The sequence below is a fragment of the Loxodonta africana genome, chromosome 18, assembly GCF_030014295.1.
Source record: "Loxodonta africana isolate mLoxAfr1 chromosome 18, mLoxAfr1.hap2, whole genome shotgun sequence".
NCBI classification, from domain to species: Eukaryota; Metazoa; Chordata; class Mammalia; order Proboscidea; family Elephantidae; genus Loxodonta; species Loxodonta africana.
Window position 1 is genome coordinate 56,314,122 of NC_087359.1, and position 10,958 is coordinate 56,325,079.

Here is a 10,958-nt window from a genome sequence, read left to right on the forward strand (position 1 = left end):
CACAGGATTGTTGAAAGGATTAAACAAGATGACAAGATACATAATGCTTAGAATAATACCTGCCATACATTAAGTACACAAATGGTAGTTATTACATGTCTGGATGAATTAAAGGAGTTAAGTAATTTCTAGACTGGAGCAGAAAACTGGTATTCGGTGACCAGCTATGCCAGTGACAGTATGCTCCTGAATTGTCACTGTATCTCTCTTGGCCTTAATTTTCTCATCAGTTTTAACAAAAAAAAAGGAGTGGACCAGATGCTACCTAAATGGTAATATTCTTATTAATCTAAACTACACGGAGCCCTCATGGTGTAGTAGTTAAGAGCTACAGCTGCTAACCAAAAGGTTTACAGTTCAAATCCACCAGCCACAACGGGTTTGGCTTTTTGGTATCATATAGCACACTCAGAAACCAGATCTGTGACACAAGAAAAAGTACCTGCTACACTCAGAAAGATATAAAAACCCATTGCCATCGAGTTGATTCTGACTCAGAGCAACGCTGCAGGACAGAGTAGATAGTTTCCAAGGCTGTAATCTTTATGGATGCAAACTGCCACATCTTTCTCCCACAGAGCAGCTGGTGGGTTCGAAACCATCAACCTTTTGGTTAGGAGCCGAACACTTAACCACTGTACCACCAGGGAAAATGTAACCAAAAAATCCACTGCCTTTGGGTCAATCCCAATTCACAGCAAACCTATGGGACAGGGAACTACCATAGGGTTTCCAAGGTTGTGAATCTTTACAGAAGCAGGCTACCACTTCTTCCTCACGTGGAATGGCTGGTGGATTCAACCCGTTGACCTTCTGATTAGCAGTGAGAGCTTTAACCACTGTGCCACCCAGGCTCCTTAGGGAGGATATAAGAACAAAACCAAGTGCCTTGCCGTCGAGTCGATCCCAACTCACAGTGACCATACAGGACACAGTAGAACCGCCCCATAGAGTTTCCATGGTTGTAATCTTTATAGAAGCAGACTGCCACAGCTTTCTCCCACGGAGCGGCTGGTGGGTTCAAACCACTGTCCTTTCTGTTAGCAGACAGGTGCTTAACCACTGTACCATCAGGGCTCCTTCGGGAAGATACAGTAACCTAGAAACGGAAGACAGCTCCCCAAATTGTACCCATTTTAACAGTGTACGGGAAAGTGATTTGGCAGCAACATTCATCTATCTACGAGAACAAAGTGCAACTCATCAAGTCTGTGTGGGGTCCAGGAATTTCTAGAACTTGCTGACTTAATATTCAGCATTTCATAACCTTTTCTCCTTAAATAACTCCTTTCAGCATGACCTTATTGAAGGTCCCAGCAATTCCAAACCTTCAGCTAGCTCAAGGTAATGTTCATCTCAACATCCATGTTAGTCCACCCCACCTTAATTTGACATGATTATGTACAATGGAGACAAACGTTTATCTTACACCGAGGCCATGCCACTGTCCTCTTATTCCTGAATCAGGAAACCTAGAACTTGGACCTCGTGTCAACGGATGCTGCAGGGCAAGATGAATACATCTGGAAGAGAGCCCTAATAAGAGTTCTGTAAAGAGTGGTAATGTCTGACTTAAGATAAATACCACACAGCAGAACTCTTCATGGATCACCAGACAGAATGCCTCTGCCGGCAAGTCCCATCAATCCACGGCCCTGTTCTTTCTGCAATCTATTACAGTAGTAGTATAACTCCCAGGTACTCCAAACGGCAGAACTCTTGGAAGAGCCAATGCCTGTAGAATTCCTGTGATCTTTAAACTTTGGGTCTTTCTGGCCCCAGTGGAGATGCCTGTTTTTCCCCTTTCATCTCCAAAATCTCACAACTACCACCAGCACAGGTATTCCTATAAACTTTCCCATTTCTAAAGAACTCTCCTGGATATCTTATACATCTCTACATTCTTGCCCCTGACCTACTATGTTAAGAATGGAAAAAATGAATCAGATGCTCAATAGCTCAGATGTTCCTTGGTAATCAAAAGGCAGACAGGTTCCACTCTTGGTCCTTGAGAAATCTGCCTATCTTAACACCCTAAAACCTTGATTCTTCTTATAACCTCCTTTTTAGAACTACTTTTTAAAAATTTTACTGTATCCCACCACTCCAAGTTCCTCGCCAGCTTCAGAATAAACCTACATAATTTTTAATCCAGAGCTCAGAAAGCTTAAACAAAATGATAAAGATTACTCACCACAATTAAAAGCCTACTAGTTTCTAAGAAAGTTAAGAACTTTTTGCTCCTTAGTCACAATCATTCAGGATCCCTTAGCAAAATGCAGGCCTTGAACAGGTGTTCCTTATTATCTTTAAAGCCCCCCTCCTTCACCAAACCAAAAACCAAACCCAGTGCCATCGAGTCGATTCCCACTCATAACGACCCTACAGGACAGAGTAGAACTGCCCCATAGAGTTTCCAAGGAGTGCCTGATGGATTTGAACTGCTGACCCTTTGGTTTGCAGCCACAGCACTTAGCCACTAGTCCACCAGGGTTTCCCCTCCTTCACCATGATGCTTAAAATTCATCCATTCCTCATCTCTCTTCTTAAAATTCATTACGACAACCCTTTTCCTGATCATAGAGGGTCCCTTTCTGCTTTTCCCATGGACTCCTTGGATCGCCAGTGATATTTTCTGAACAGAAGGATCAATATTCTGAGGTAATTCAAATTTCTTCATAGGTCAACTCATCACATAGGCTACTGTCTGAAGGGCAGTTCTGGCTGTCTGTACAGTATCAGGGTTCTTGCCAAAGTATAAACCTGCCACCAAGTCTATTCCAACAGCACTGGCCTCAAGGACCAAAAAAAAAACCCCAAACCCACTGCTGTCAAGTCTATTCCGACTCATAGCGACCCTACAGGACAGAGTAGAACTGCCTCATAGAGTTTCCAAGGTGCGCCTGGTGGATTCGAACTGCTGGCTTCTTGGTTAGCAGCTGTAGCACTTAACCACTACACCACCAGGGTCAGGAAAGGAAATACCCTGGCAGGAGGAGATACTGAAGACTCCCCCCTTCCCCAAGACCTAAGGTAACATCAAAAATGATCGGCCCCGTGAAAGCCTGCCTTCCTCTGCAAGCAAACAAACAACTTGCTAACTTCTGACCACGCAAACTGGGCAGAAAGCCTGGACCCTAAGATCAGTGGTCACGATTCAGTTTGCTAGTGCTAACTGGCAGAGCCTCTAATCCTTTCCTGTCTTTGCTGATCTCTTGACCCACAATCGAACTAATATGCCCACTCAGAAACTGTTAGCCACTTTAACCACTAAGAGCCCTATTAACTCATATTCTCTGCCTACAGGAATCTCCAGAGCAAGATTTTGTAAATGGACTCACACTTAGTTACTCCAAATCCCACTTCTACACTCATCTCTCTTGACTGTAAGTATACCTCCTATTCAGCAGGTGTCTTGATCTAATCAGGCTCTCCATCCTGGCTTCTCCTGACCTACGCTGTGCAGCAGTCAGCACTCTCTACCACATGTTCTACAGCTTCTCGCACTGTCACTTTAAGAACACCTTAACCACTATTACATATAGCTGACAAAACACAGCTTAATTCTTCACAGTAGAGTGCTTAAAACAATAATTCTTTATAAATACAGAGTCTATGTAAAATGACAACCAATGAGCATCAGATGACTTTTTTTTTTTTTTTTAAGATAACAGTTTACAAGTGGTATCATGGAAACAGTATGGATTTAAGAATCAAACAAGCTCAGAATTAAATCTCTATTCCCCTATTTACTAGCTAATATGATCTTTGACAAATTACTAAACCTCTTTAAACTTCAGTATCTTCATCTATGAAATAGGGATTATGATGTTATCTACCATAAAACGTTGTTGAGAGTATTACAGGCTCCGGCATGTTGCAAATATCTGGGAAATGTTGTTTTCCTTTCCTTTTTTAAAGCATTACCTATTTCAATTATTTGTACTTCAAAAAATATCTACAAATTATCTTTTTCCTAAAGTTTGAATGGCTTCAATCTTGTTATTTCACCTTTTGAAATAATGCTTACATATAAACATCAAGGTCTGTTTTCAACTACAGCAATTTAATAGCTTTACTTACAGTTGAACGTAATACACACACAAGACAGTGGTACCAAAAAATGGAAGAAACTCCATTTAAGGTATCTACACATGACTACTATCTTTTAGAAAATGATACTTTTAAAAAAACTTACTCATACCGTGCCTCCGCTGGAGAAGGATTTGAGGCAGCTTACCCGTTGCCATTGAGTCAAATTGACTCATAGCAATAATATAGGACAGAGCAGAGCTGCCCCACAGGGTTTCCAAAGAGTAGCTGGTAGATTTGAACTGCTGACCTTTTGGTTTGCAGCTGAGCTCTTAACCACTGTGCCACCAGTGCTACTGAGCTAGCTTAAACCAAACCAAACCCAGTGCCGCCGAGTCGAGTCCGACTCATAGCGACCCTATAGGACAGAGCAGAACTGCCCCATAGAGTTTCCAAGGAGCGCCTGGCGGATTCAAACTGCTGACCCTTTGGTTAGCAGCCGTAGCACTTAACCACTACGCCACCAAGGTTTCCCTAGCTTGGCAGTCATTAAATATAACAATTCTATCAAGTGGTTTACATCAGCTGCTAACCTAAAGGTTGGCGGTTTGAACTCAGCCAGTGCTCTGCAGAAGAAAGGCCTGGCGAACTGCTTCTGTAAAGACTGTAGCTAAGCAAACCCCACGGAGCAGTTCTACCCTGTAACACGTGGGGGCGCCCTGAGTCAGGGGCCAACCTGAAGGCAGTCAACAACATCTAGATTTTGAAGCAATTGCATAATCTAAGGGGCTCTGGTGGCACAGTGGTTAAGAGCTATGGCTGCTAACCAAAAGGCTGGCAGTTCAAATCCAAACAGCCACTCCCTGGAAACACTACGGAGCAGTTCTACTCTGTCCTATAGGGTCGTCATGAGTTGGAATTGACTCAACGGCCACGGGTTTTTTGGTTTTTGGTGTAATAAAATGTCTTTTAAAAATCAAAGAACATGAATCTCTTCTAGATAAAATCCAAGAGTGATTTCCTTTTTATAAGGAAGTTCAAAATTAGAGCAAGAAATACAAATTACAGTGAACTTTGAGTAAATAAGCACGTTTTCATCAGTATCACTTGGATTTCCTTTTGCAAACGCAATGAGATAACTACTTTACCTAATAAAGGATTATACAGACATGATTTAGTTAAGCAATGCTTCAGTGGATTTAAGCCAGGGATTCTGCTTTCCTTAAGGCCTACCTACCTAACCTTGAATGAGACTATCCAAGAAATAACGCAGCCAATTTAAAATTGAAATAGGCCACATTTAAGCTAATTAAAATTGAGAAATAAATTAAAATGCCTTAGAGATAAGAAAACATTTTAGGATATTAAATTTTTAAAACTATTTAAATAAACCTAACACCAAAAAAGTACTTTAACAATGGCAGATATGAGTATAAACACTCCAGAAAATAAAAATTATTTCCATAAGAGAACAAAATTCCAAGCTCTTCTCAAATCATTTTACTAATTAAATTTTATGTTAACTTGGAGGACAAAAAATATCCTTTGTTAACCAGCCATTTGATGGTCTTTACTTCCTCTATCTTGCCTGAGAAATACCGATCTATAAAAACAAAAAGCAAGGCCATAATTACCTCCAAGGACAGGAGGCCTTATGATTCAGTTCAACACAACATGCCACAGTTCTGTCTGAGATGCCATGGTTCTAAGTAGGTCATCCGTGGGAAATATAATTCACTATAGAACAAATTATCTAGATGTATCCAGGCTCCAAATTTCTTTGTCTTTTCATCACATATTTTGGGCACCTAGTTCTAAATGACTACAGAATTCCTAATATTCATGAAGCAGAAATAACATTCTCTGATTCCAATTACCACCCATTCAGTCATACTGGCTATTTTTCTTGATAACAAACACCCTTCCCTTTGAGTGGCAGAGGGCCCTACTCCTCATTTTCATCTGCTTCTTTGTTAAGAAGCTTTGTTGCCTCTTCCTAAGTTACTGTAAGAAGAATATACTGGCGGGAGAAGTGTGACTATGGAGTTATATTTCAACTGGAAAACTTTAGCATTTGGGGAAATAACAAACGCTGCCCCAAAGGAAAATTTAATTAACCATATGCAGACAACGGTGGCCTGCAGAAGGACGAATGCTTTCAACCAGCTACAGCCCATCCTCTCCTTCAAACCAAATCAACACTGGAGCCCAAGTGGTGGCAGAGGAGCCAAAAAAGACAGTAGAGAACAAGTTTCAATACATTTGTGAGGATGAGGTAGAACAGACTCCCTATTCAAACATCCCTAGCCACAGAACATCACCCAGGCACTAAACACAGTATAACTGAAAATGCACAAGTTTAATCTTTAAGTAACATTCTAACAAAGACCAGAATGGAGAGCAATATGGCTTCAAAATGACTGTAGGATGTTTTTTCCTAAAATAAATGCTAGCTTATACCTGAAGCCTCTTTGACTCTTAAACCTAGCTTATACCTGCAGTTCTCTCTCCCAGCCCCTTCAATCCTCTAAAATAGCTTCTGGTGTCTCAAGGTGAAGCTGACTTCTGTTGGCAAGGACTCTAATTCTTTGGGCAGTTCTACACTGCCCTATAGGGTCACAATGGGTCGGAATCAACTCAACAGCCCACAACAACATAATTCCTGATTGCAAAGTCATGAAATGGACATGGCATCGTCATCCTAATCACCATCACTGGTCTACTTTACCACCAGAACACAGGAATCTTCCGAAAACGTGAAGCTCTGGACGTGAAACAAGAGACAGGATGAATACTTCTCCTCCAATCCTAACAATAACCACACATCAGACTGGATTTAAGAAAGGAGAATGATCATGTTTTTATGACTGAAAGGAATGGTTGGGAAAACAAGCAAAGTCTAAACAATCTGAACTAATTTGAACTCATCCATTCTTTCAACAACTATGTGAGTGCCTACTTTGTGCTGGGCCTTTCTAGGCACTGAAGATAATAGCAATGAACAAGACAAATCCCCTGCCCTCATGAAGCTTTCTTTCTCACCAGAGAGACAATGGACAAATACGCAGGGTAATGGGGATAATGACTGGGAGGGCCTTCTAGTGGAGAGCCCTGAAGGAGAAGGGTAGGATAGAGAGATAAGGGCCAGTTGTGGAAGGCCTTGTAGTCCTGCATAAAAAGTCTGGACTTCATTCTAAGTGAAAGTAGAAACGATTGGTGCATTTTAAAAGGAGGTAATAGGATCTGAGATATTTTTTAAAGATGATTCTGCCTGCTACATGGAGAATGGGCTAGAGGAGGACAAAAGAGTCAGGGAAACTGGCTGTGGAGATATAGGCCAGAGCTCGTGGAAGCTTGAACTACTTTGGAGGAGGTTTGGATAATAAACTAATCAGAAAGGAGCTACAAGATTAATTTTAAAAGAGGATAACAGTCCCACTTTCTTAATGAATCTGACCAGCAGAAGACAAACATAATTTAAAAAAAAAAAACACAAGATTTCATTAAAACTAAAATTATTCTGTGTACTTTTAATGTAGTTACATGATTTAGATAAAAGGGCATTAAGGCTCTCGCTAGTTTTACTATAGCAAGGATATTTGTTAAGCATACTAATGCAAATCTAGTTAAACACAAATTCTGGCCTACTAATTTGACAATAAAAAAATTATGATCTGAAGAGCTGAGTTTTGCATGAGAACATTTGAAAAGATTTTTAAAATTTTGTTTAAAGAATAGTAACTGATTTTCAATTTGGCCTAAACAGTATTTGATATGTATGTTAATTAAGATGATAAGATTCTGAAGACCTAAAAGCTTTGGCGTTCTCTGCAAATACCTTAAAATTTAGAGACAGCCTAACTTCTCCGATCTAAGCACTACCAGGACATTAAGCGATTAGTTAGCATTAAAGCCTGGATGGATTAGAAGTGGGCAAGAAAAATTCCTGTTCACCTGGGGAGTAGAGTACAGGTTTAGCCAACAGAATGTTGAAACTCTCCACAACTATTCCAGCTGCTAAGGCACCGATAATGACAACAATAAAATATATGTAATGTTAAGAATAAATAGGTTTTACTACGATAATACCAGAAACGATGTTCCTTTTTCTTGGCTTTTCCCACTCCTGTTGGTTAACCATCTTAAAACTACAACTGGAAACTAGACTCGCTCAAATGAAAGAGCAATGACCCAAACTGCAACCCCTTTTCCCAATATCAGTGATGCAGATAAATCCATGTATTAGACCCTGGCCGCACTGATGTTTACCTAGTATCTAAAGTGCTGCAGCCAGACTAACAGCTCTCAAATATTTACATTAAATCTCTAAAAGTAATGCTTCAAATATTTCCCCTCAAAAAACCAGCCTTTAAATAACTAAATTTATGGATTTCAATTAAGCATTAACTTTACTTCTAATATTTTAAGTGTTAGAAAAAAATTGTATGTATGATAGTTGGTCTAAAGCTGTTGGTATCACCCCTTTAAGAAAAATGTCTCCCTTAAAAAGTAAGGCTTCCTCTTATGTCAAGTTTCTCCCTAATATTTCTGATCGGAAAACTCTTGCATATCCACTTTTACCAACTTTCTTATTTGCTTTCATTTTGCATAACATGGCTTGTAATTTTTCTAACAAGCTCTGAATTCTTGTTACGTATCCCTAAATAAAATAATACTGTTAACATGTTAACCCAAATGTCCTAGGGCTGACAATATATCTTACCTATGCATACCATTTCTATTTCGACGTCTTACAGACTAACAATTATACGTAATTGCTTCCTATATTCAAAACTAAACCCAAAACATGGGATTTTTGTTTTTTAAAAAATCAGTATAAAAACTTCTAAGCTTTAAAACTATTTCACGATACCGTGAAGGACCACTTTTTTACAGTCCCTACCTTGCTCCAAATGCATTCAGCGTGAATCACCCTTCCTGAACTTTGCTAAAGAAATCTACACAAAATACAGACTAAGATATACTTATAAATAAAGACTAAAACCCAGAACTGCAAACTGAAAAGTGAACTGTATTCGGCTAAGCCTACTTCTAAATTCCAATTCAAAACGAAGGAACAGCAGGTGAAAAAGGAAGACCAAAGAACACTACAGGAAAAGGTAAAAAACGTGCTTTCTTCCTCTGGAGTTCATCACAGTGACCTGGAGGGGCTACTCATGAAAGGAATGTGGCTTAGAAAAGAATGCTTCCGAACAGCAAGGGCAGACCATTAACTCCTGTACCTGAAAACAATCAACATCCAGCTCTCCCCAGCCCACTTCCTTCTTATTTTAGTCCTACCGTCTGAGTCATGTAACTTGCACAGTGATATCAAGAAGTCCCTGCTGTTTTATCCCATGTCCGCGAACAGAAGGCATTTCTCCTTTATTATATCTTCAAAAGGTGAAATCTAAGAATCTCTAGCGGGTCCCAGGTATGTGTGCCCGTTTAGGTTTCGTGTGTCTTTGTAGGTATTTATACATGAGTAGCTATGGAATGAACACTGCTTAAAAAGAGGACGGCAAATTAGACTTCAGGGTAACCATAATTTCCTCCACGGAGGACCGCCCCCGCCCCAATAATTATTCATTCGTTGAGCGCTTGTATAACTTGAAGTTGAAAATACATTTCTGGGAAAATACCTAGTGTACTAGAAGCGACTCCACTCCAAAACACAAGAATGGTTAAAAATGCACCACCCCTTAATGGTAATATCTAAGAAGAGAGAGCGAAAACCGCTAATGCAAAAAAAAAAAAAAGTCAGAAACCTGACCTTGCCCCCACGTCGGACACTTCTGCACCCCTCCCCCTAGCTTCCCCGGGAGCCGGTTCACGCCATCCCAACTGGTCAGTCTGCCGGTCAGCACCTAGCACCTGCCTGGCAGTGACAAGGGAGTCTCCACGGAAGACGAGGGTCTGACGAGGAAAGGGGCGGCCTCGAAAACGGCGGGGCCCGGGAGAAAAGGATTTGAAGAGGAAGAGGAGAAGAGAAGCTTCGGAGGGGTGAGGCCGGCACTCAGAGGCAGACGAGGACGGGTCTTGGGAGGTCGACCAGGGGACGAGGGGAGGCAGCCTTAGGGGGCCCAGGTAAGATGAGAGAATGAGGGCCGCCTGCGGACGGCCAAGCAGGAAGAGCGAAGAGTCTGGGAGGGAGGACCGCGGGCGCCGACGGACGAGAGGGGCGGCGAGGGGCGAGCGCTACGAGCAGGGCAGAGGCAGGGGCTGCGGCGGCAGCGGGGGCCCGGCGCGCGGACTCACGTTCTCCCACCAACAGGATCCGCACGTCTTTCTTCATGTCGGTGGCTCGCAAGGGCCGGGCTCGGCCCGTACGCATGGAGCGGACTCCTTTCGCCGGGAGCGCCCACCCCACGATGCCGCTCTCCCGCGCGGCCGGCGCCGCCTGCCCGCCTCCCCCGCCGCCCCGCCCGAGCCTTGGCCGCCTGGGCCCGCCGCGCCGCCTCCTCGGCTGCTTCCCTGCTCCGGAGCTGGGGCAGCGGCGGCTCCGCCTCCTCCGGCTCCGCGGGCGGCCGCAGCGGCGGGGCCGACGGGGCGCGGCGAGGGACAAGCGCTTTCGGAAAGCAAACGCGTTCCGGGACTCAGCAGCGCCCCTTCCGTCGGGTTTCTTGCAGCCTCGCGTCTGAGAGCCTTGTTCGCACTCCTCTGGGCACAGCCGCCAGGGATTCTCTTTGGGTAGGGAATTTAAGTAGCCGATTAGCTAGTCTCACCACATTTATTTTACAGAATAGAGGCAGGTCACATAAGTAGAGTTTGGCAGTGAATCAGAGGAGAGATCTCACCAGAATATAAGCTCCTGGAGGACAGCACCTGTCTACCTGGTTCTCAGTTGTTGCCCATCTTATTGGACCTCAGTAAGTGCTTGGTTGAGTAAAAGGATGACTGGCTTCCTTTCCACTACCCAGAGTCCA

The 10,958-nt window shown here is 42.6% G+C and overlaps 1 protein-coding gene across 3 annotated transcripts in view; it reads right to left on the bottom strand.

Moving 5' to 3' along the window:
* Positions 1 to 10,429, bottom strand: part of RHOT1 (ras homolog family member T1) — a 59,507-nt gene extending 49,078 nt beyond the window's left edge. For 2 of the 3 annotated variants that reach the window (XM_010594216.3, XM_023553463.2), the window contains exon 1: positions 10,291 to 10,429. In XM_010594216.3, the coding sequence (XP_010592518.2) occupies positions 10,291 to 10,366 (76 nt within the window). In that variant the 5' untranslated portion in view covers positions 10,367 to 10,429. The remainder of the gene's footprint in view (positions 1 to 10,290) is intronic. The other variant, XM_010594217.3, reaches the window with a different exon arrangement.
* Positions 10,430 to 10,958: the final 529 nt, after the last annotated feature.